Genomic DNA, 25,344 nt, shown 5'->3' with positions numbered 1-25,344 from the left:
TCTGGGCTCAGACCTCAGCTTCACCTTTGAAGGACCCTGACCTAGGAGATCACCTGAAAGTCAGGGAGAGGGATGGATGAGGGGCTCTGATCAACCAAATCAGAGCTGAGACTACCATGCCCATTTCACAGATGAGAGAGCAATGACCCAAAAGGCCAAGCGATTTGCCTGAGGTTCCCGGCCTGACCGGGCTAGGGGTGGTTATTCTGTCCTTTGGGAAGCCACTCTCACCACCCTCTGACCCTCATCTCTCTTATTCCTCTGCAGGGAGCTGGACCACAGTGGGACAAAGACACCTCCAGACAGGTTGCCAGGGCCCCACATGGAGGAGGCGGGTGGGCCTATGGCCCGGGCCAAGGCCCGAGTGGTAAGTGCCACATTGACATGGCGGCAGCGGCCCCCTGCCCAGGAAGAGATCAAACATGGTTTTCACAAGGTGTCCCTGGTGTCAGGGGCCCAGATGGAAGTCCCCCAGAAGGAGATGTTTGAGTTCAGCCGTCAAGAGGAAGTCAACGGCTTTGCAACACAGGAAGAAGAGACTGTGAATCGCCAGGGCCCTCGGGATACAGCTGGCTCCAAGAACTTCCAGAGCCATGGACCCATCTTTTCCAAGAAGTACACACCACCTCCCAAGGAGAAAAGGCCTGAGGGGAGGCTGAAGGAGGCTGTGGACCAGAGTGATGGCAGCCACCAGGGTCCCAGGACTGGGCCCCCACGTGAGGGAGCTGTGGCCAGGACTGAGCTTTTGGTTCCCCTGCCTGGGCCCCGAGAGCCAAGTCCCCACCCAGGTGTAGGTCTCACCAGTGGCAGCTCCCGGAGCCTCGAGGAATACCAAGTGACACGCACTGTGCGGACCACCACGGTGGTGGGAGGTCACGTGGACCGGCGGGTGAGCAGCTCTGTGACCGTGAAGCCAGTGTCCTCAGGCGAGGCCCTGCCACGGGGCCGTCAGGTCGCCCGAGTGGTGCAGCCAGTGGTGGTGGGCTCCCCACCAGGCTCGCCCAGCCGCAGCCAGGCTGTGAAAGTGCTAAGTAACCTCGTGCCTGCTGGGCACAGCACCCCTGCCAGCCACCTGCCCAGGCCCACGGCTGGCGGGCCGAGGAACGCAGGTCTGGGCAGCACAGTGGGGGCAGCCTTGAGGCAGCTGCCTGAGACCGGGACAGCAGAGCTTAAAGACAGCTCTGCCCTGGCCTCTACAGGCATCCCAGGCAGTGCTCACCTGCTTAAGAATCAGGGTGCCCCTGCAGCCTGTCCAGACAGAGACCAGGGCAGAGCCCCGGATGCCAGGGTCTGTGAGCTCCGGCAGGTGCTGGGAGCCCCCAGTTCCACTGAGCTCCCTCTCCAGACTTCTCAGGGTCAAGCATCAGTCCCCTCCTCTCCCAGACTCCAGACCCACGTCCCCTCTCCGGGCCTAACTCACCCTGCAAAGCAGCCTGTGGTGCCCACTCACCCCAGGGCCCAGCTCACTCCCCTTGTTCTGCCCCCCATAAAAAGGGAAGGGCTCGTGGACCCCCCTGCTGCCACCGTCCTGCCCATGGTGAGGAGCGAGCATGTGACAGTCCCTGGACAACCTCCTGCTCCATCCTCTACAAGAAGGAAGGATGTCCCCAGCCCAGGAGGTCTTTCTGCTCCATCGTCCCCAAGGAATAAGTTTGTTCAGAACTCTGAAAATGTCCCTGTCCTCCTCTTTACCCAGAGGGAGGTGGTGCGGGGCTCCGGTGCTCCTGCTGCCTCATCCCCCACCCAGAAGGAGGTGGTGCAGGGGTCCAGAGCTCCTGCTGCCTTGTCCCCCACCAGGAAAGAGGCTGTGAAGGGCCCCAGTGCTCCTGATGCCTCATTTCCCACTTGGAAGGAGGTGGTGCAGGGGTCTGGTGCTCCTGCTGCCTCATCCCCCACCCAGAAGGAGGTGGTGCAGGGGTCTGGTGCTCCTGCTGACTTGTCCACCACCCCAAAAGAGGTCGTGAAGGGCCCCAGTGCTCCTGCTGCCTCATCTCCCACCCAGGAGGTGGTGCAGGGGTCCGGTGCTCCTGCTGCCTCATCTCCCACCCAGGAGGTGGTGCAGGGGTCCAGTGCTCCTGCTGCCTTGTCCCCCAAGTCAACTGAGGTTGTCCAGGGCCCAGAAGGCAGCCCTAGCATCCAGAAAGAGGCTGTCCAGGGTATTGCAGGCAGCCTTGCCCCACCCCTCACCAAGGAAGAGACTGTTCAAGGCCCAACTGCTCCTGCCACCTCACTCCCCAAACAGGATAAGGGGGTCCAGGACTCTGAAGAGAGCCCTATCTCATATCTCACCCAGAAAGACGTTGTGCAGGACCCTGCTGCTGTCCCTGCCCCATCTTCCTCAGTGGACAGGGTGTCCCCCAGCCCAGGAGGCACCCCTGCCCCAGTGCCAACAGGAGCAGAGGCCAGCACGGAGTCCCAGCTTGTCTCTGATCTCACCGAGGGCAAGACATGCCCAGAGACATCGAGGGAGGAGGATGAGGTGGCCCTGGCCGCTGACCTGGAGATATTCCTGGATACTCTGAGGAGCATGGAGCCCCCTGAGATCCTCCTCACTCACCGGCTGCCACGAGCCCCTCGCTCCTCCTACCTGTCCATGTACGCCACACTGCCTGCCATTGAGGAGGACCAGCCGGGGCCATGGGTGCTGGGCCCCGGCCCCCAGGAGGTGCCTTCACTGGAAGAGAAAGAGGAGGAGGAGGAGGAACCAGAGAACCCCTATCTGAGTGACGATGAGAAGCTTCAGCGCAGGCAGGAGAAAGCTGGGCCCAGCCCCTCCAGGGACCTCCACCCTGCCAGACCCACCCAGGTCTCCTGCTCTCCTCTGGAGATGATGAAGAAGCATGTAGCAGGAACCAAGGGCCCCCACTCAGACCTGGGGTTGGAATTGCAGGGAGGCAGCAGGCCCATTTCCCGTCTCGGAGGCAGCCTTCTTTTCGGCAGTCTGGTGCCTGCCACCAAGGAGACCTCCACCCCAGAACCTCTGGGCACAAAACTATCTGCTCTGCTGCCCCATGGGGCACCGGGGCTCAGGAAGGTGCCAGGACAGTTGCCCCTGCTTTGCAGTGAAAGACCATCCCCGAAGGAGAAGCTTGCCTGTGCCCTGTCCCTGGAGGGGTGGGTAAGTGAGGCCTTGGGTGGGCAAGGGAGGTGCCTGGTCTCACCTGGGTCAAGGCTTGGGTGCTGTGAAGAGAGTGGTGCCAGTCAGAGTCTGGGGCCAGAGGCTTCTGTCTGAAGTCTGGTTCAGTTGACCTGTGTAAGCCACATCTCTCTGGGCCTCAATCTCCCTATCCCTACTGTGAGAGGTTTGTACTGTGGGATTTTTGTACTGTGGGAGGTTTGTACTGTGAGAGGTTTGTACTGTGGGAGGTTTGTACTGTGAGAGGTTTGTACTGTGGGAGGTTTGTACTGTGGATTCCGAAGGGTGTGGGGGCTCCAACATCCTGGGAGCTGAGGAAGGCGGGTGATGAGCACTGAGCTCCTGGGCCAGGGTGATGAGGCCCCTGGGGGTTGGGAACAAGTGTGAGCATCCTGTATGCGCCAGCTCCTTGGGGGTGGAGGTCTATAGGGAGGATGTGGGATCCTTGGAATGGCAGGTTGTGGGGAGGCAGAAAAGAGGTGACCCCACAGGACTTACCTGCCTCCGTTTCAGAGCCCAGCCTTAAAGACCCAGGGCAAGCCAAACACCAGGCCTGGAAAGGTAGGCTTGTGGGGGCAAGTGGGTGGGGGCAGCAGGAGGCAGGGGCCTGGGGTCAGGGCCTGAGGACCCCTTCTGTGCCTTCTCAGGTGATCTTCTTCTCGGAGTCTGGCTGCCAAGGCAGTGGCAGGGAGGTCTGGGGAGACATCGTTGATGCCTCAGGCTGGGCCCCTGTAGCCTCCATAAGGGTAGTTCGAGGCTGGTGAGTGGGGAGTGCCCAGCAGGGCACCTGGCTGTGAACCTGGGGGGGTGCAGAGGGGAGTGAGGAGCGATCAGGCCAGCCTGGGAGAAACCCCGTCAGCTACCCGGCAGCCTTGGGCACATCCTCCTCCTCATCTGTGACCCTAGAATCTCTGTGCCCACAGCTGGGTGCTGTACGAACAGCCAGAGTTCCGGGGTCAGAAGCTGGTCCTGCCTGAAGGAGACATGGAACTCAGAACCCCAGGGACAAAGTGGAGTCCCCAAGGCATCGGCTCCCTAAGGAGGGTTGTCTGGGTGAGTGAGTTGGAGGTGGGAGACGGCCTCGAGTGCCTAAAGTTGAAATCCCCGAGGCCGGAAGCAGTGGCTCACGCCTGTAATGCCAGCAGTTTGGGAAGCCAAGGCAGGTGGATCAGCTGAGGACAGGAGTTGGAGACCAGCCTGGCCAACATGGTGAAACCCCGTCTCTACTAAAAATACAAAAATTAGCCGAGTGTGGTGGCATGCGCCTGTAATCCCAGCTTCTCAGGAGGCTGAGGCAGGAGAATTACTTGAACTCGGGAGGCAGAGGTTGCAGTGAGCCTGGATTGCACCACTGCACTCCAATCTGGGCAACAGAGTGAGACTCTGTTTCAAAAGAAATTCCTGGCAGAGATCTTATGGGGTAGTGGGCAGAGGGGCTTAATATGGACTGGTCTGTAGATTCCTGACCGTGGAGCTGACTGGGGAAGAAAGAGATTCTGGCGAATGGGCAGCCTGGCTTGAGGAGTCAGGGCCCAGGCAGAGGCCAAGCTCAGCTTGGGAAAGCAGTCTGGGAAAGTTTGAATGGATGCTCAGGCAGGAAGGGGAGAGAGCAGCAGAGACAAGGTGGGAGTGGATGTGGGGGTTACCTGCCCCCCAGGGGCCAGTGTGCAGGCCCCCAGTCAGATCCGAGGTGCCAGGCATGTTTGCTCATTCATTTGCTCACAGATGCTCACTCATGTCTAATATGTGCCAGGCATCGGTGCCAGGCAATGGGCAGTTGGGGGAGATCTCCTCTTTGCCCTGCAGGACTTACAGGCAAGCTAGGCTATGAGGATTGGGTTTGGAGCAGGGATGTCATATAGCCAGACTAGGGATTTATAAACATCCCACTGGCTGCCAGGTGGAAAAAAGAGGGATCCTGGAGGCAGGCAGACCAAGAAGGGCTGTGATTTCCAGCCAGGGGCACCTCTGATTTTTTAGGAAGGGCTGTGTGGTTTGAAAAGTTAACATAATTTCAAAGGCCCGGCGCAGTGGCTCACGCCTATAATCCCAGCACTTTGGGAGGCCAAGTTGGGGGATCACCTGAGGTCAGGAGTTCAAGACCAGCCTGGCCGATATGGTGAAACTCTGTCTCTACTAAAAATAAAAAAATTAGCCAGGTTTGGTGGTGGGCGCCTATAATCCCAGCTCCTCGGGAGGCTGAGGCTGGAAAATCGCTTGAACTCGGGAGGCGGAGGTTGCAGTGAGCTGAGATCATGCCATTGCACTCCAGCCTGGGCAAAAAGAGTAAAAAAAAATTATAATTTCATGTTTGTAAAGTAAAAACAACAACATTGTTTTCACAGCACAGTAATAAACTACTGAAATTAAGCTTGACACCAGAAGGAAGAGCAATGGCTCTAAAAGCAGTGTCTATCAGGCATTTTGGTTCTTTTGGTTTGTTTGATTTTTTGATTTTTGTTTCTTTCTTTTTTTTTTTTGAGACTTGAGTCTCGCTCTGTCGCCCAGGCTGGAGTGCGGTGGCACAATCTCGGCTCACTGCAGGCTCTGCCTCCCAGGTTCACGCGATTCTCCTGCGTCAGCCTCCTGAGTAGCGCCCACCACCACACCCGGCTAATTTTTTTTTTGTATTTTTAGCAGAGAGGGGGTTTCACCGTGTTAGCCAGGATGATCTTGATCTCCTGACCTCGTGATCTGCCCATCTCGGCCTCTCAAAGTGCTGGGATTACAGGCGTGAGCCCCTGCCCTGGCCTGATTTTTGTTTCTTTTTTTTTTGAGACGGAGTCTCGCTCTGTCGCCCAGGCTGGAGTGCAATGGCGCAATCTCGGCTCACTGCAAGCTCCCCCTCCTGGGTTCACGCCATTCTCCTGCCTCAGCCTCTCCGAGTAGCTGGGACTACAGGCACCCGCCACCACACCCGGCTAATTTTTTTGTATTTTTAGTAGAGACGGGGTTTCACCGTGGTCTCGATCTCCTGACCTCGTGATCCGCCCGCCTCGGCCTCCCAAAGTGCTGGGATTACAAGCGTGAGCCACCGCGCCCGGCCTCCTGATTTTTGTTTCTAACGAAAGAATGAATAACTGAGTCCAGAGCTGTTGCAATCTTCCTGCTAGGAGATGATGAGAGCTCATTAGGCTTAACTAGGACAGTGGCCCAGGAGGAGGGGATAGTTTTCAAAGCCTCTCCAGAGGCTGGGCGCGGTGGCTCATGCCTGTAATCCCAACACTTTGGGAGGCTAAGGCAGGTGGATCACCTGAGGTCAGGAATTCAAGACCAGCCTGGCCAACCTGATGAAACCCTGTCTCAACTAAAAAAAATACAAAAAATTAGCTGGGCATGGTGGCGGGTGCCTGTAATCCCAGCTACTTGGGAGGCTGAGGCAGGAGAATGGCTTGAACTCGGGAGGCAGAGGTTTCGGTGAGCCAAGATCACGCCACTGCAATCCAGCCTGGGCAACAAGAGCGAAACTCCATCTCAAAAAACAAAAAACAAAAAACAAAACAAAAAAACAAAGCCTCTCCAGAAACATGCAAATGTTTGTGGACAATTAATTGTGAACTTCTGACAATAAATTCATCTACATGTGGGAGTTAACAACCACAAGAGAAAAGCAAAGGCTTTGAAGTCAGATGTTTCTGGATTCCTTTGATTCATTCAGCATTGATTGGGCGCCTGTTGTATGCCAAGCACATGGGAGGTGCTGGGTTGCAACAGTGAACAAAAACTATGCTGCTTTGCTACTTACAAGCTGTGTGACCTTGGGCAGGTTGCTTAACTTCTCCGAGCCTCACTTTCCTTACCTGTGACTGGATGAATAATGCCCACTGGGAGGACTAAATGAGATAGGGTAGGACATGACCTTAGCACAGTGCCTTGCATGCAGTAGATGCTTCGTACATATTTGATGAATGAGTGAGTGAATGAAAATGGTCCTGGTGGGGAAGAAACACTCAGAATACAAAGAGGATCTGCTGCTTCCTGGGATGATGTGCAGGCAAAGACAGTCTGGACAGAGGCAGGAATCGTACCTACAGGAGGAGTCAAAGTTGGAACTCAGGAAGTGGCTGTCCATCTTGCCTGTCCTTCCACCAGGCTGGAAGTCAGGCTACCCAGAGGCAAGGCTATGGGCCTGGCACTTTGCAGGTTCTCCCGGGAACTTCTGTCCCAGGTCCCAAAGATTCAGCCAGGGACCAGCACGGGCTTTGGTCTCAGGCTTGGCTGGCTGACCTTGCAAAGACCACCCTAGTCAGTTTCCTGGTCTCTGGGGGAATGGCTACAAAGGTTTTCTCAGAAGCTATTTGGAGCCTTGGCTAAATGGACTTGGGGAAGCGGGGTGTTGTCCAAGGGGGGCTGTTTATATGTCTTTTCTTTTTTTTTTTTTTGAGATGGAGTTTCACTCTTATTGCCCAGGCTGGAGTGCAATGGCGTGATCTCGGCTCACCGCAACCTCTGCCTCCCAGGTTCAAGCGATTCTCCTGCCTCAGGCTCCTGAGTAGCTGGGATTACAGGCATGCCCAGCTAATTTTGTATTTTTAGTAGAGACCGGGTTTTTCCATGTTGGTCAGCTGGTCTCAAACTGCTGACCTCAGGTGATCTGCCTGCCTTGGCCTCCCAAAGTGCTGGGATTACAGGCATGAGCCAACATGCCTGGCTGTTTATATATATTTAATTTTCCCCCTCCTTCCACAGGACTACAGCACTCCAGAAATCAGCCTCTTCTCTCAGGAGGGCCTCAAGGGGGAGCAAGTGAAGCTAACAAAGGCCTTGAAGAATTCCCAGGGTCTGGAGAAGCCCCTGCAGGTGGCATCTGCCACCGTCTCTGCAGGACTGTGAGTCTGGTCTATTCTAGAATCCCTTCATTTGACATTCACTGTGCTGGGTGCTGGGGACACACAGGTGACAGAACACAGTTCCTGTCTTCAGGAGTGCTCAGTCTACTGGCGAGGACAGGCAAGTAAGCAGACAATAGCAATTCAGATTTTTGGGGTGAGGAAGCACAGAAAAACACCATACCATGCGAGGCAGAGTGTGGAAGTCAGAGAAACCTTCCTGGAGGAGGAGACACCATGCTGTGATGAGTTGGCCAAGAATCTAAGCTCCATGAGGGCAGAGATTTTGTATGTTCACTACTGTATCCCTGATGCCTGTAGCAGGGTCTGGCACAGAGCAGATGCTTCTAAATATTTGTCAATTGAATGAATGAGGAAAAGAATATATCTGACAGAGGGAATAGCACATGCAAAGGCCCAGAGAGGAGAGAGCTAAGCTTCAAATTTTCAGTGTAGCCGGTGTAAGCAACAAGTGGGAAGAACTGAGGCCCAGGGAGAAGGAAGAGGCCAGATTGCAGAGCCTCTTTGCATAGCCGGGCTTTATTGTGAGGCTAACAGGGAACTGCTGGGGCTGTTGAAGCAGTTTTCCACACATGCTAGAGAAAAGTGCTCCAGCTGCTGTGTGAAATTAGAGAAGGCAAAGCCAGAGGAAGGGAGACCAATATGGCTATCGCAAGAGATTATACGGGACTGAGGGGAACCTCCCCAGAAAACCTCCGTTTCCCCTCTATACCTTCCCTCCCACCCGCCAATCTGTGTCCCTTGAAGTCTGGGATGCAGCAGCCTCTCTGCCTTCCCCCAGGTGGCTACTGTACCCCAAACCATTATTTGAAGACACTCCCTACATCCTGGAACCTGGAGAGTACCCCACCTCGGAGGCCTGGGGCACGTCGGACCCCAGCGTGGGCTCCCTGAAGCCCATGAGATTGGTAAAGAACAGGGCACACCCACAGGCCAGGAGGTCTAGGCTCTGCCCCTGGTCCCAAGTAGCTGGTCCTGCAGTCTGTGGGAAGGGATGGGGGATGAAGTGTAAAACAGCACCCCTTGGAGACTGCTTCCTGGGAGCTTCTATTGGGAATAGGAGTGGGAGGAGAGGGAGGATTAACCTAAGAGGTGGGGGAAGAGGGAAGACATGGGGTTGGGGTTCTCAGGATCAGGAAAATCCTAGATCCCCAGCCCCATCTGTCTTTCCCATCTCTGAGCTGGTGTCTCAGCTCTGTCTCCTCTGCAGGGCTGCCCAAGTGTGGAGAAGCCAGGGGAGCCCAGGGTAAGAGTCTGGGCTTAAGAGCCAAAGAGGGCCTTTGGTGGTGGGGTGCAGGTGTTTGGTTATCGTGGTCTGGACAGGAAATCCAGAGAGGAGGGCACTGGGGGCCAGAAGCTGGGTCTGGGGCGATGGGACCTGATGGGCTCACTGGGAACTGGCTTTTGATGTGTAAGAAGGTCAGAGGTCAGAGTAGAGATAGGAACTGGGTAAGGGGATAGAGTTCAGCAAGGAGGTGGGAGGGCTGGGGGGTGCCACATTGGCTTGATGCTGGGCAGAGCCATTCCTGAGCTGGCTGGGTGTGTTTGGGTCCAGATGACTCCCCGCTATCCTGACAAACTCTTTCCCCCAGGCTGTGGTGTATGAGGCCCCAGGCTTTCAGGGCCGCAGCTGGGAAGTGAGCCGAGACATCTACAACCTTCAGCAGCCAGAGGACAGCCAGAGCCCCCACCTGGCCTCTGTGGGGTCCCTGAGAGTTCTCGGGGGCTGGTGAGAACTCAGGACCCTTCCTTCTATTTCATCACCTCTGGCCTTTACCCTTGGGAGTGGGGAGTGACCTGGGCTGTGTAGGGGTGGGGACAGCTGTCTCATTCATCCATGGGCCTCCTATGACTGAACCTGCCTGTTCATCCTCCTGCTTTTCCCAGCTGGGTGGGCTACGAGAAGGAGGGCTTCCGGGGCCACCAGTATCTGCTGGAGGAGGGGGAATACCCAGACTGGTCACACTGGGGAGGCTATGACGAGTTACTGACCTCCCTCCGGGTCATCCGGACGGTAAGCAAAGGCAATTGGCCCATCCCTCTGCCTCTGGCCACAGCCAGACCTCCCCCAGTACAGTTTGTGGAGGGAAGAATTTGTACCCCCTCTCCGTGTTCTCCCTGGAAGTGTTCCCAGAGGTCTAGCCTCTCTTCCCCGCTGCTCTTCTCCAGGCCGTACTGACAGCCTCACCCCTAATTCCCCGGGTGGGCTATGACCCTGGGGTCTGGGCACTCCCAGGGGTTTCGGTTTGTGGGCGGGAGAGACCTGACTGTCCCTGGGGACCCAGGACTTCGGGGACCCAGCTGTCGTGCTATTTGAGGCCATGGACTTCGAGGGGCACGGCGTGGAGGTGAGCAAGGCATTGCCGGATGTGGAGCTGGTGCAACACGGCCCCAGCACACAGGCGATCCACGTGCTCAGCGGCGTGTAAGTGACCTGGGCTCCGGGAGCGGGGCGGGCCCGGGCGAGCCGGGGGCGGTTCCAGGAGAGGTGCAGGCTCCGTCCCAGCTGACCCGCGCCCCGCCCTTCTTGTAGGTGGGTGGCCTACCAGGAGGTGGGCTTCTCCGGGGAACAGTACGTGCTGGAGAAGGGCGTGTACCGTAACTGCGAGGACTGGGGCGCTGGCAACAGCGCCCTCGCCTCGCTGCAGCCGGTCCTACAGGTGGGTTCCGGCCGCGGGGGGCGGGGCCTCCCGGGGGCGGGGCCTGGAGGTCGGGTGCGCCCCGCCCCCACGCAGAGGTAGCGGGCTGGAGGACCCGCCTGGGCGCTTGGGGCGGGGCCTTGGAAGGGGGCGGGGCCGAGGGCGCGGCCGCGGGGTGGGCAGTACTGAAACCTAGAGGAGCCGAGGCTAGGGGCCGGCACCCTCCCTAATTCTCGATTCGGTCCCTCCCTTCAGGTCGGGGAGCACGATCTGCACTTTGTCTCAAAGGTAAGGCGGGGACTCCGCAGGGAGCCGCTGGGCTCACGTCTGTCCCCTCATTTCAAACCTCTCCCCTGCCCGCTGTTCTTGGCCCCACTCCATCGCCCTCCTTCCCCTCATCTCCCCTCTCTGCCTCCAGATTCAGCTTTTCTCCCTCCCCGACTTTCTGGGCGACCACTTCACTTTCGAAGATGACCAGGCCGCTCTGCCCGCCTCTTTCCGACCTCAGTCTTGCCGGGTCCACGGCGGCAGGTGAGGACGTGGAGGGGTGGAGGGCCGGGGGCGCTGGGGCAGAGGCGGGGATGCAGGAGGAGTCTTTCAACTGATTTCCTTCCTTTGGCTACCTTGGGATGAGCTGTTCTGTCTTGCGCAATTTTAAAACAAACAAAATAAAATAAGGTTTTAATGGAAAATGTAAAACTGTAGATTGTATAATATAAAGATAAATCTTGTTTCCTCTGTCCGTGTGCTCTTTTAAATTTTCAGTGGAGTATTTTAAATCCCTGACCCAACGTAAAATTTCATGGGTACACACTTCAACGTGTGTCTCTAATATGAAAGAACATTTTCCCCACGTAGCCACAAGTCATTATCACATCTAATAAAATTACTAACAATTTGTTCATATTACCCAATACCCAGTCCGTGTTCAGATTTCTCCCATTGTCTCAAAAATGCCTTTGTGAAATTAACTTGTTTTTCTCAGCATCCAAATAAGGTCCTTGGGCCAGGTTTCCTCATGTTGGCCAGGCTGATCTCAAACTCCTGGGCTCAAGCTATCCGCCACCTCGGCCTTCCAAAGTGCTGGGATTACAGGCATGAGCCACCGTGCCCGGCCGACCCCAGTAGTTTTTTTTGTATGGTTTTGTTTTGTTTTGAGACAGAGTTTTGCTCTGTTGCCCAGGCTGGAGTGCAGTGGCGCGATCTCAGCTCACTGCAACCTCCGCCTCCCAGGTTCAAGCGATTCTCCTGCCTCAGCCTTCCCAAGTAGCTGGGATTATAGGCATGGGCCACCAAGCCCGGCTAATTTTGTATTTTTAGTAGAGATGGGGTTTCTCCATGTGGGTCAGGCTGGTCTTGAATTCCCGACCTGAGGTGATCCGCCCACCTCGGCCTCCCAAAGTGCTGGAATTACAGGCGTGAGCCACCGCGCTCTGCGACCCCAGTAGTTTTGATAACTTTCTTGATATAATAAGATACTCCAGGATCATTTTGTACATTTTTCCTTTTTGTTCCAAATCTAGAATTGGCTATTTGCCAAGGAACCCTAGTTCCTTTTAGTGGCAAATGGTAGAGACCAAAATCTGCATGCTAGGTGTTTCAAAGTTATAATGCCCGTATTACAACTAATAGTGAAAACCACTGAATGCTGTTGGGAGTTTCCTGTTTTTTGTGTGTGTGTGTGTGTGTTTGTTTGTTTGTTTGTTTGTTTGTTTTTTGAGATGGAGTCTCGCTCTGTCACCCAGACTGGAGTGCAGTGGCGCTGTCTCGGCTCACTGCAACCTCCACCTCCTGGGTTCAAGCAATTCTCCTGCTTCAGCCTCCCGAGTAGCTGGGATTACAGGTGTGCATCAGCATGCCCAGCTAATTTTTGTTTTTTTAGTAGAGATGGGGTTTCATGATGTTGGTCAGGCTGGTCTCAAACTCTTGACCTCGCGATCTGCCCCCCTCGGCCTCCCAAAGTGCTGGGATTACAGGCATGAGCCACCGTAGCTGGCCTCTTGTGGTTCTTTTTGTCCTCAAGATATTCACCTATACCCTATTTGTTATGTATTCGTTCAAATTACTGTGTCTTAAACACATTTGAAATAATACTTTTGTGTGTGTGGTTATGTCACCAACCTAATATACAATTAGGTTCATTAAATTAATTTATTTTCCGTTTTAAGGAATATTTTTCATTTTTATCTATTTCTGGATTTGTTTTTGTTTTTGTTTGAGACAGGGTCTCACTTTCTCATTCAGGCTGGAGTGCAGTGGTGTGAACACAGCCCACTATAGCCTTGACCTCCTGGGCTCAAGGGATCCTCCTACTTCAGCCTCCTGAGAAGCTGGGACCATAGGTGCACGCCACCGCGCCCGGCTAATTTTTTAACTTTTTTTGTAGAGATGGGGGTCTCACTTTGTTTCTTAGGTTGGTTTCAAACTTCTGGGCTCAAGCAATCCTCCCTTCTTGGTCTCCCAAAGTGTTGGGATTACAGGTATGAGCCACTGCACCTGGCCCTAATTCTGTTTTCCTATGAATAATTACCATGAAGTTGGGCATGGTGGCTCATGCCTGTAATCCCAGCATTTTGGGAGGCTGAGGCAGGAGTCCAGGAGTTCAAGAACCACCTGGGCAACATAAGGAGACCTTGTCTCAACAAAAAAATTTTTAATTAGGTGGGTGTGGTGTCATGCACCTATAGTACTACCTACTCAGGAGGCTGAGATGGGAGGACTGTTTGAGCCCAGGAGTTGGAGGCTGCAGTAAGCTATGATCACACCACTGCACTCCAGCCTGGGCAACAGAGTGAGATCTTATCTCTAAAATAATAATTATTACATGAAATATTTACATGGTTCCTGCCTTAGCTCAGGCTGCTATCACAAAATACCATAGTCTGTGTGGTTTAATAAGAGAAATTTATTCTGTCACAGTTCTGGAGACTAGGAAATTCAAGATCAAGGTGCTGGCCACTTCACTTCCCCAGTGGGCCTTTCTTCCTGGCTTGCAGAAGGCCATATTCTTGCTGTGTTCTCATGTAGTGAAGAGACAGAGTGTGAGCTCCCATCTCTTCCTCTTCTTTTTTTTTTTTGAGGTGGAGTTTCACTCTTGTTGCCTAGGCTGGAATGCAATGGCACAATCTCAGCTCACTGAAACCTCTGCCTCCCGGGTTCAAGCAACTCTCCTGCCTCAGCCTCTCGAGTACCTGGGATTATAGGCATGCACCACCCCACCCGGCTAATTTTTGTATTTTTAGTAGAGATGGGGTTTCTTCATGTTGGTCAGGCTGGCCTCGAACTCCCGACCTCAGGTGATCTGCCCACCTCGGCCTCCCAAAGTGTTGGGATTACAGGCGTGAGCCACCGCACCCGGCCTCTTCCTCTTCTTTTAAGGACACTAATCCCATCATGGGGTCTCACCCTTATGACCCCCTTTAAACTGAATTACCTCCTAAAGGCCCCACCTCTGAATGACATTACATTGAGGGTTATGGCTTTAGCATATGATTTTGGGAGGACACAGACATTCAGCCTATAACAGTTCCAAAGCCAATAGCTTTCATCTCTGTCCCTGCCAATTTTTTCTCTCTCTCCCCCTGTTAGAAATCTTTTTTTTTTTTTTTTTTTGGTGTTTGGCATATTCATCCACTGGCTTTTTGTTGTTGTTGTTAAGATACAAGCAAATATACACTCATAAATTTCCATATAACTACAGAAACCAAATATTTATATTTTGTTTTCCTTCTCCATTTTCTTACACAAAAGGGAGCATACTATAACCGGGTTAATATAATAAAAAAACCACTAAATTGTACACTTTAAAAGTGTGAATTTTGGCCAGGTGCGGTGGCTCATGCCTGTAATCCCAGCACTCTGGGAGGCCAAGGTGGGTGGATCACTTGAGGTCAGGAGCTCGAGACCAGCCTGGCCAACATGGTGAAACCCCATCTCTACTAAAAATACAAAATTAGCTGGGCGTGGTGGCGCATGCCTGTAGTCCTAGCTACTTGGGAGGCTGATGCAGGAGAATTGCTTGAACCCAGGAGACGGAGGTTATGGTGAGCTGAGATCGCGCCATTGCACTCCAACCTGGGCAACAATAGGGAAACTCTGTCTCAACAACAACAACAACAACAACAAAAAGTGTGAATTTTATGGCATGTGAATTATATCTTAGTTTTTTAAAGGAAGTTTGCTATAAACACTGTTATGCACCTGCTTTTTTCATCTGTTTGGAGATCACTTTATATCCCCTTAAGAGCTCTTTTTCATTCCACTTAACTGCTGCATTATACTCCACTTTTTCTTAATTTATTCAGCCAATCCCCTATTGATGGACATCTGGGCTGCTTCCCCTCTTTTCTATTGCAGAAGTGCCGTAATGAATAGCCCCCTGCATGTGTTATTTCATGTTTTCAAAGGGTGTCCTTGGGATGGATTCCTAGGTATGAGATTGCTGAGTAATTACTCATGGAGTTTTGCCTAATATTGCCAAATTCCCCTCCATAGGGGCACTATGATTTCATTCAGTCTTTTCTTAGGTCTGACCTCATTCCCTGCTGCTGTAGTGCCTGTTCATCCCATCTCCCCTGGGACAGGGGATCATGATCAATCTGCATTCCCTCTTCTGTATCTCAGGGGAACCTGGGCAGGCCAAGGACAGGTAGGCTCAGATACCCTCCATTTCTTCCCTTTCCCTAGCTGGATCCTGTTTGATGAGAAGAACTTCGAGGGTGACCAGCACATTCTCTCTGAGGGCGAGTTCCCCACTCTCACGGCCATGGGCTGCCTAGCCTCCACAGTCCTGGGCTCTCTCCAGAAGGTATCCCTGGTGAGTTTCCATGTCTGGTTCCAGGCAATCCCGGAAGCAGAAGTTGCTGCTGTGGGAGTTCTGGACACAGAACCTGTGTGCTGGTGCAGGGGTTGATGCCAGTGTTTTCAGAACCGCCCCAGGTCCCCTTGACTCTGGGGCTGTAAAGCCAGTTTAGTTTGCCAGCTCTTCATTGAGCACCCACTGAGAGAGGACCTGGGGACATGGAAAGAAATCAGACACAGCTCTGCCTGTAAGGAACCCATGGTCCCAGTGACATAAAGATTATATGCAGAGCGGTGCATCCAGATACAGAAGTGGTGCGGGGATGGTGGGACTAACACTCACGACTGGGTGGGGCAGGGGCCAGTGCTGCCAAGGTGATGTTCCACACAGGGAAGAGTGACAGGACCAGCTAGAAAGATGGCCGTGCCTGCCGCAGACCAATGAGAAGGGGCAAGGCAGTGGGGTTGCTGCTACAGTGACCCAGAATGAATTGTGATGTCCTCCACCTAGGAAGAGATGGATGGAAGTGACGGGGCCACAATAAGGGGCTAGCATCTGTAGGACTTGGTGACTCACTGTGTGGCCAGTGGGGGCAGTACCCAGTCAGAACAGGTGATGCTTACTGAGTGCATAGTATGTGCCAGGTGGTGTTTAAAAGGCTTCCCACCAGCCAGGCGCGGTGGCTCATGCCTGTAATCCCAGCACTTTGAGAGGCCGAGGTGGGTGGATCACCTGAGGTGAGGAGTTCGAGACCAGCTTGACCAACATGGTGAAACCCCATCTCTACTAAAAATACAAAAATTAGCCAGGTGTGGTGGTGCATGTCTGTAATCCTAGCTACTTGGGAGGCTGAGACAGGAAATTCGCTTGAACCCAGGAGGCAGAGTTTGCAGTGAGCCCAGATAGCACCACTGTACTCCAGCCTGGGTGACAGAACAAGACTCCATCTCAAAAAAAAAAAAAAAAAACGGCTTGCCACATATACTAAAGCCTTTTAATCTTCTCCACAACGCTGAGAGGTGTGTTACCATTATTATCTCCCTTTTCCAGATGTGGAAACTAAGCCACAGGCTCCAGGTCACATAGTTGATAACAGGCAAAGCCAGGCTCTCCCCCAGACAGCTGGTTCTGGGGTCCAAGTCCCTTGCAATGACACGTTGGGCTCTGAAGACAAATAAACCTGGTTCTGAAGCCCAGCTTTAGGGCCCTGAGCAAGCAATTTACCCTCTCCAGCCTGTTTCCTCCCTATTAAGTGGGGGATAATAATAGCGTCTACCTTATAGGGTTGTTGAAGAGTTATAATGAGATCAGGTAAATCGCTTAGCATGACATGGCCTGTAGTAAACCCTGATGAATGTGAGCTGCTATTATTATCAGTATTATTATTGTTGTTATTGTTATCGTGAAGATGAAAAGGAGAAATCTAGAATGAGGCCAGGTGTAGTGGCTTGTACCTATAATTCTAGCACTTTGGGCCAGGCGTGTTGGCTCATGCCTGTAGTTCCAGCACTTTGGGAAGCCAAGGCGGGCAGATCATGAGGTCAGGAGTTTGAGACCAGCCTGGCCAACATGATGAAACCCCGTCTCTACAAAAATTAGCCGGGCGTGATGGCACGTGCCTGTAATCCCAGCTACTTGGGAGGCTGAAGCAGGAGAATTGCTTGAACTTAAAAGGTGGAGGTTACAGTGAGCTGAGATTGCACCACTGCACTCCAGCCTGGGTGATAGAGTGAGACTCCGTCTCAAAAAAATTAAGTAAATAAATTCTAGCACTTCAGGAGGCTAAGGCAGGAAGATCACTTGAGCCTAGGAGATTGAAACCTGCCTGGGCAACATGGTGAGACCCTGTCTCTACAAAAAGTTAGCTGGGCATGGTAGCATGTGCCTGTAGTCCCAGCTACTCAGGAGGCTGAGGTGGGAGGATCGCTTTAGCCCAGGAAGTCGAGGCTACAGTGAGCCGTGATTGCGCCACTGCACTCCAACCTGGGCAACAGAGTGAGACCCTATCTCAAAAAAAAGAAAAAAAAATCTAGGCTGGGCATTGTGGCTCACTCCTGTAATCCCAGCACTTTGGCAGGCCAAGGAGGGCAGATCACCTGAGGTCAGGAGTTTGAGACCAGCCAGACTAACATGGCAAAACCCCGTCTCCACTAAAAGTACAAAAATTAGCCGGCCGTGGTGGTGCGTGCCTGTAATCCCAGCTACTCAGGAGGCTGAGGCAGAAGAATTGTTTGAACCCGGGAGGCAGAGGTTGCAGTGAGCCAATATCGCGCCACTGTACTGCAGCCTGGGCAACAAGAGTGAGACTCTGCCTCAAAAAAAAAAAAAAAAAAAAAAGCCTAGAATAAGCCCCAGGTTTCCATCCTGGCTCAGAGTGCCAGGTTAGTTCTGAGAAGTGCTATTTACGGGAAAGGAGGTTTGAGGGGGGAACTGGGGACCCAGCCTAGCGCTTACTGCCTCTGAGAATTGGGAGCACTCGGCTGGCAGCGTCCAAGAGTCAGTGGCCCTGCAGAACTGAGCTCAGGAGGGAAGAAGTCCTGACATACAGATCTGGAAGTCGGGGTGTCTGGGATTGTGGGGCTGCGTCTGGGACTTGGGCTCTCAGAGCCTCACCCTTCTCTGTCTCCTGGGCCCCAGCACTTTTCAGAGCCTTCGATTTTCCTGTATGGACTCGAGTGCTTCGAGGGGAAGGAGATCGAGCTCAGCGGGGAGGTGCGGAGCCTGCAAGCCGAGGGCTTCAACAACCATGTGCTGTCCGTGCGGATCAAGGGGGGCATGTGAGTGCTGAGGGGAGGCACGGGTGCGGGGGCTGCTGGTGGGGATGAGTCATGGCAAGACGGAGATCCTGGGGGTCTCTGGCCTCTTTCCCCTCCCCACTTTTCCCCCACTCCCCTCCTAGCCAGGAAGGAGGGAGAAGTGCAGACTGAGAAGGGTCACTGGCTCTCAGAGCTTAGACCCCAGCTTGGTGGGCTTCTCAGGATCCTACTTTACCCTGAAAACCCCAAATCTACTTCCCAGTCTCCCTCTCTGCCCTGGGAACCCTATTCCAGGCAGAGGAATCCCTGCATGGGAGAAGAGGAGGTGGAGAACGTTTTGGCATCTGTGTCTCCTCCTCCACCTGTCTGTCTGTCTGTGTGTCTGTGCTCTTCTCTGTGTCCCTGACACCTGCTGGGCCCAGTTGGGTGCTGTGTGAACACAGTGACTTCCGGGGCCGCCAGTGGCTGGTGGGAAGCTGCGAGATCACCAACTGGCTGACCTACAGCGGCACCCAGAGGGTGGGCTCCCTCTACCCCATCAAGCAGGTGGGTAGCGTGGCTGGAGCTGAGCGTGGCTGGAGCTGAGCGTGGCTGGAGCTGAGCGTGTCTGGGCAGGCCTTTCTGGATGAGTGTCTAACTGTGTGTTTCCCAAACACAGCATTTGTGTACTTTTGTCACAACTTTTGGCATATCATCATTCCTCTTGAGCTATTGTCTACTTAATATTTTTCTCTAGATTAACTCTCTTTTTAAAAGTCTTTTAATTAATTTTTATTTCTCAAAGAAGCTTTTTTTTTCTTTTTCTTTTTTTTTTTTTTTCTTTTTTGAGACAGAGTCTTGCTCTGTGCAGTGGCAACATCCCGGCTCACTGCAACCTCCACCTCCTGGATTTAAGTGCTTCTTGTGCCTCAGTCTCCCAAGTAACTGGGACCATAGGCACGTGCCACCACACCCAGCTAATTTTTGTATTTTTAGTAGAGGCAGGGTTTCACCATGTTGACCAGGCTGGTCCCGAACTCCTGACCTCAAGTGATCTACCTGCCTCGGCCTCCCAAAGTGCTGGGATTACAGACGTAAGCCACCATGCCCAGCCCTTTTTTTTTTTTTTTTTTTTTTTTTTGAGATGGAGTTATGCTCTTGTTGCCCAGGTTGGAGTGCAATGGCACGATCTCGGCTCACTGCAACCTCTGCCTCCCAGGTTCAAGTGATTCTCCTACCTCATCCTCTGACGTAGTTGGGATTACAAGTATGTGCCACCACATCTGGCTAATTTTTGGGGGTTTTTTTTTGTTTTTTTGTTTTTTGAGACGGAATCTCGCACTGTCACCTGGGCTGAAGTGCAATGGCGTGATCTTGGCTCACTGCAACCTCTGCCCCCTGGGTTCAAGCAATTCTCCTGCCTCAGACTCCCAAGTAGCTGGGATTACAGGTGCCCGCCACCTCAACTGGCTAATTTTTTGTATTTTTAGTAGAGACGGGTTTTCACTGTGTTGGCCAGGTTGGTCTCGAATGCCTGACCTTGTGATCTGCCCACTTTGGCCTCCCAGAGTGCTGGGATTACAGGCATGAGCCACTGCGCCCAGCTAATTTTTGTATTTTTAGTAGAGATGGGGTTTCATCATGTCGGCCAGGTTGGTCTTGAACTCTTGTCCTCACGTGATCTGCCCACCTTGGCCTCCCAAAGTGTTGGGATTACAGGCATGAACCACTGTGCCCAGCCCCAGCCCAGTTTTTATTTAGCTTTCTGAGTCTGTGCTTATACCTTCAACACTTTCATAATGATTTTCAGCTGCTGCATAAGGAAAGCCGGCTTGATCCCGTCACAAACACATTTAGCATACCTGGAACCACCGTAGGCCCTCCTGACATGTTTTTTGTTTCGGACAATCTCATAAGAACTTTAGACCTCACAGCATGAACCCCTTGAAGCCTGCCTGGGCACACGCCACATGCAGATTTTGGTTCTTTCCCAACTTTGTTTGTATGAAGGTCAACAATTCTATTACCAGGGGCTCAGGACAGCCTAGTTTTGTTAGAGGCTGTACCGTAGGAAAGCCTATGACAATATGTCAAATGCTGGAACATTCTGAGTGCCTCTAGACAATATCCCCAGAAGAGGAAAAAGAAAAAAATCACATTTTTTTTTTACTTTATCCTTGTCTTAAGGAATAATATCCATAAAGTCATGAGTTTGATGTGTATATATGATTTTCTTTTCTTTTCTTTTCTTTTTTTTTTTTTTGAGACAGAGTCTCGTTCTGTCGCCCAGGCTGGAGTGCAGTGGCACGATCTTGGCTCACTGCAAGCTCCGCCTCCCGGGTTCACGCCATTCTCCTGCCTCAGCCTCCTGAGTAACGGACTACAGGCACCCGCCACCACACCCGGCTAATTTTTTTGTATTTTTAGTAGAGACGGTATTTCACCATGTTAGCCAGGATGGTCTCAATCTCCTGACTTCATGATCTGCCCGTCTCAGCCTCCCAAAGTGCTGGGTTTACAGGCGTGAGCCACCATGCCCGGCCTGATTTTTTTCTTAATAAATGTAATAAATATATTACCATTAATTTTTCAAAAATGAGTTTATAGGCTGGGTGTGGTGGCTCACGCCTGTAATTTTATCACTTTGGGAGGCCGAGGAGGGAGGGTTGCTTGAGCCCAGGAGTTCGAGACCAGCCTGGGCAACATGGCGAGACCCCGTCTCTATAAAAAATACAAAAGAAATGAGCTAGGTGTGATGGCTTGTGCTATAGTCCCAGCTACTCGGGAGGATCACCTGAGCCCAGGAGTTTGAGGCTGCAGTGAGCCATGATGGCACTGGCACTCCAGCCTGGGTGACAGAGCGAGACCCTGTCTCAAAAAAAAAAAAAAAGTTTAGCCACATAGGACTGAAAGTGATCTCATGGGCCACCCACTGGTAGTAAGCATACCTCACTTGGGGAAGCACTGCCTGCATGTGTGTTTCTGTGTGTCCGCGCCTGCATGTCTGAACATCAGTATCATTAATGCACATGTGCAGATAAATGGTAAGGCCATGGGCTCTGTGTGTATGTGTGTGTGCATGCATGTTCCCATCTGAGGGTATTTCTGTGCTCATCAGGTTATTTGTGTCCATGCATCTGTGTGCTCTGGTGATGACGTGTGTGTGTGTGTGTGTGTGTGTGTATCTGTGGGAGTGCATTCATTTTTTTATTTTTATTAATTTATTTATTTTTGAGATGGGGTCCTACTCTGTCACCCAGGCTGGAGTGCAGTGGTGTGATCTTGGCTCACTGCAACCTTCATCTCCTGGGTTCAAGTGATTCTCCTGCCTCAGCCTCCCGAGTAGCTGGGATTACAGGTGTGTGCCACCACGCCTGGCTAATTTTTTTGTATTTTTGGTAGAGACGGGTTTTGCCATGTTGGCCAGGCTGACCTCGAACTCCTGACCTCAGGTGATCCACCCGCCTCGGCCTCCCAAAATGCTGCTATTACAGGTGTGAGCCTCCGCGCCCGGCCGGGAGTGCATTTATGACTGCACATGCTTGGACTTGTGACACCATTGACAATGTGTGTATCTTTGTATAAGGATATTTGTGTAGTTCTTGTATTCAAGACTCATAACATCATTGCTGGGAGAAATCTTGGAGATTATCTCCACCCCTCACATTTTACAGATGGGGAAATAAAGGCCCAGAGAAGTGGACACAGATTTGCTCTGCAATCTTGGGCAAGTACTGTACCTCCTTAGACCTTCGTTTCTTCATCTTTAAAATGAGGATAACACGTGTCATGGGTCTGTTTTGAGGATTGAAGATGATGTAGGTAAAACCCTTAGAACAGTGCTTGAGTGAGGCAGCTCTCAACACACGTTAGCTGTGATTATTGTTATTACTATTATTACTTTTGCTACCGTCTAAGAGCGCCAGCTGATTTATGGCAGAGCCATGTCTGATGTCTGACAGTCCAGTGTCCACCCCGTCAGGAACCCTCTTCAACACAGGTGTGTGTGCGTTTCTTTCTGTAAGTGTGTGTGCACATCTGTATGCCCACACGCATCCACGCTTTTAGCAAGCAGAATGGCCTCGTATGGAGTAGACTGCATGGATCTATGGTTAGAACATGTGAGTTGGATGGCTGCATGTATCCATGTGTTTGAGTCTTCTGTGAACTTCTGTGCCACCATGTGGACCAGAGGTATATCTGTCAGTTTGTCCCTCTCCCTCTGCACACATCTGTGGGTATCTCTATGACCATGGAACTCTGTGTGTGTGTGTGTGTGTGTGTGTGTGTGTGTGTGTGTGTGTGGTACATGTGCTCTCCGTATTTGTGTGTAAAGAAGTGGTGACTTAGAAATAGAGTCAAGGAAAGTTTGGGAACAGGACGGAGGGCTTGGGAGCCTGATACTGGAGAGTCCAGAGTTGAGGGTACTGGGGGCCCAGGTCATCCCTCCCTGGCACCCCTGACTCTTGGCCTCTTTCTGCCACCAGCGCCGGGTTTATTTCCGCCTCTGGAATGCAGCACTGGGGGGATTCCTGGCAGTGCCGGACCACGTGGAGGACATGAAGGCAGGCCGTGTGGTGGTCTCCGACCCCCGAGCTGGAGGTAGCTGCATCTGGTACTACGAGGATGGGCTGCTGAAGAACCAGGTACTGACACAGGGGCTGGCACAGGGACAGCCTGGCCCTAGGCATTTGCAGGTCCACTCTGGGGAGACCCAGCCCAATCAGGAACACAGAGGGAGGCACACAGAAGCCGCGACCCTGGGGAGGGGGAGAGTGCAGACTGTGTACCCCTGGGCAAGTCATGCTCTTCTCTGGGCCTCAGTCTGTAAAAACAAGAGCAATGAACTGGGTGCTTCTAAGGGACCTCCCAGCTCTGATGCCCATGACAGAACTTGAGCCCTATTAATAATGGTAGATTTGGCCAGGCGCGGTGGCTCACGCTTGTAATCCCAGCACTTTGGAAGGCCAAGGCGGGAGGATTGCTTGAGGACAGGAGTTTGAGGCCAAACAAAAAATTAACTGGGTGTGGTGGTGCATGCCTGTAGTCCCAGGTACTCAAGAGGCTGAGGTGGGAGACTTGAGCCCAGGAGTTAGAGGCTGCAGTGAGCCAGGATTGCACCACTGCACTCCAGCCTTGGTGACAGCACAAGATCTGGTCTCAAAGAAAAAACAAATATAAAAATAAGAAGAAAGGTAGATTTACTCCACACACATTTCTTGAGCACCTACTATGTGCCAGGCTCTGTTCTAGATGCTGGGGATACAGCAGTTATAGACAGAATTGATACCTGCCCTCCTGAAGCTTATATCCTAGTGGGGAGAGATAGACAGAAATAACTTAAATGGGCAGAATGTCTGAGTGTCTTAGAGGATGAAAGTTCAATAGAGGAAGATAAATCATGAAAGGGGAATAGGCCAGGCGCAGTGGCTCACGCCTGTAATCACAGCACTTTGAGAGGCTGAGTGAGTCAGGAGGATCTCTTGAGCTCAGGAGTTCAAGACCAGCCTGGGCAGCATAATGAGACGCCATCTCCACAAAAAATAAAAAAACTAGCCGGATGTGGTGGCATGCACCTGTAGTCCCAGCTACTCGGGAGGCTGAGGTGGGAGGATTACGTGAGCCCAGGAGATTGAGGCTGTGGTAAGCTATGATCACACCACTGCACACCAGCCTGGGCAACAGAGGGAGACTCTGTCTCAAAAACAAACAACAACAACAACAACAACAAAAAAGGGAGAATAGGAAGTATCAGGTATGGTATGGGAGCCTTTCCTAAGAAGATGACATTTGAGGGAGGCAGCCATGCAGATATCTGAGGGAAGAGTGTTCCAGGCAGAGGGAACAGCCAGTGCAAAAGCCATGAGGAAGGAACATGCCTGGGATTTTTCTGGGCTAGCAAGGCGGCTAGAGTGAGTTGAGTGAGGGGGAGGTAGCAGGAGATGAGGCCAGAAAGGTTATGGGGACTGTAGGTCTTTGTAGGCCATTGAGAGGTTTTGTCTTTTACTTAGAATGAGAGAGACGGCTGACCACATGCCAGGCTCTGCATTGAGTTCTTCACACAAATGCCACCTATAGTCTTTAGTCTAGAGTACCGTGGGGCAGGTCTTTTTATACTCCCCATTTTACAGGTGAGGAAACCAGAGCGTAGAGAGGTTAGGTAATTTGCTGAAAGTCACACAGCTGGTCGATGTGTAGAGATTTGTCTGATGCTAAAGCCTATGCTTTGGAAGCCAGTCATGGAAGGATTCCTGGAGGAGTTAATATTTTTCCAGCCCCTTCATGTTTTCTCACACTGAACCCTCACAAAAGCCAGCATTTGGGGATTCCCATCCCCAAGGAAACTGAAGCTGAGGAGGATGAAGAGACTTGCCCAGGGCCACAGTCCCTTAGAGCCAGGATTCGGAGCAGATGGGTCAAGGGTTTCTTGGGTATGGTAGAGTCCCTGTGGGGAGGAACGATGCCTGATGACCTCCTGGGGCCTCAGATGGCCCCCACCATGAGCCTGCAGGTGATTGGACCCCCTAGCCCAGGCTCCAAGGTGGTGCTGTGGGCCGAGAGCCGCCTGCCACGCCAGACGTGGAGCATCAGTGAATCGGGCCACATCTGCAGCCAGATGTTCGAAGGCCAGATCCTGGATGTGAAGGGTAAGATGGGATGTGTGGGGAAGAGGGCTCCTGAGGGGCTGAGAGCCATGGAGTCCCAGCTCTCTCTGACTATCTCCCTATCTTTTGATCCCCATCCCACCCCCAGGAGGCCGGGGCTACGACCGGGACCACGTGGTGCTATGGGAGCCGGATGAGGACAGGGCATCCCAGATCTGGACCATCCATGTGCTTTGAACCTTTTCCCCTCACCCTCCAGCCCTGGAGGCTTTTGCTGGGATGAATGTTTTTATAGGATTTTTGTTGTAACATAAGCTATTTTCTAATATGCTGCCAGGTACCCTTGTCTCTGTGCACCTTGATATTTCGGGGTGGTGTGGGGATTTGTTCACCTGCCTTCTTCCCTGACGCTCGGGGTGGCTTCTTCCCTCCAGGCTCCAGCTTTGGGGTTCAGATGTTAGGCCTCCTTCTGCCATCAGAGGGCGCCCTGGGACCAGACTAACTGGGGAGTGTAGTCTCGCGCAGCCACCCAAATGATGTGTTGTGAGAGCGGGCTCTGAGCCGGGCGGGGCCCTAGG

The 25,344-nt window shown here is 52.6% G+C and overlaps 1 protein-coding gene and 1 pseudogene across 1 annotated transcript; one reads left to right on the top strand and one right to left on the bottom strand.

The window, feature by feature from the left end:
• The first annotated feature begins 322 nt into the window (after window positions 1-322).
• On the top strand, window positions 323-25,112 carry CRYBG2 (crystallin beta-gamma domain containing 2). The gene is made up of 19 exons (XM_030805417.1): window positions 323-3,118; window positions 3,650-3,697; window positions 3,784-3,896; window positions 4,060-4,189; window positions 7,826-7,965; window positions 8,768-8,894; window positions 9,197-9,232; window positions 9,579-9,715; window positions 9,874-10,000; window positions 10,272-10,411; window positions 10,520-10,646; window positions 10,881-10,913; window positions 11,044-11,156; window positions 15,312-15,441; window positions 18,064-18,203; window positions 18,605-18,728; window positions 22,649-22,807; window positions 24,649-24,808; window positions 24,915-25,112. Exons 1-19 carry the CDS (start codon window positions 323-325, stop codon window positions 25,001-25,003), a joined length of 4,869 nt encoding a protein of 1,622 aa, XP_030661277.1. The 3' UTR covers window positions 25,004-25,112.
• Window positions 19,915-20,267, bottom strand: LOC105738055 (annotated as a pseudogene).
• Window positions 25,113-25,344: the final 232 nt, after the last annotated feature.

This window comes from Nomascus leucogenys, chromosome 24 (genome assembly GCF_006542625.1).
Source record: "Nomascus leucogenys isolate Asia chromosome 24, Asia_NLE_v1, whole genome shotgun sequence".
Lineage (NCBI taxonomy): Eukaryota > Metazoa > Chordata > Mammalia > Primates > Hylobatidae > Nomascus > Nomascus leucogenys.
Note: the sequence above shows the minus strand (reverse complement) of the source record. Positions and strands in the feature narration are given on the sequence as shown.

What these genes read in the sequence shown, in the direction of transcription:
- CRYBG2 (XM_030805417.1), top strand. Translation starts at nt 323, where the DNA reads ATGGAGGAGGCGGGTGGGCCTATGGCCCGGGCCAAGGCCCGAGTGGTA. An exon ending in CAAACACCAGGCCTGGAAAG is followed by an intron (nt 3,698 to 3,783) that starts GTAGGCTTGTGG and finishes GTGCCTTCTCAG; the next exon opens with GTGATCTTCTTCTCGGAGTC. An exon ending in AGAAGCCAGGGGAGCCCAGG is followed by an intron (nt 9,233 to 9,578) that starts GTAAGAGTCTGG and finishes TCTTTCCCCCAG; the next exon opens with GCTGTGGTGTATGAGGCCCC.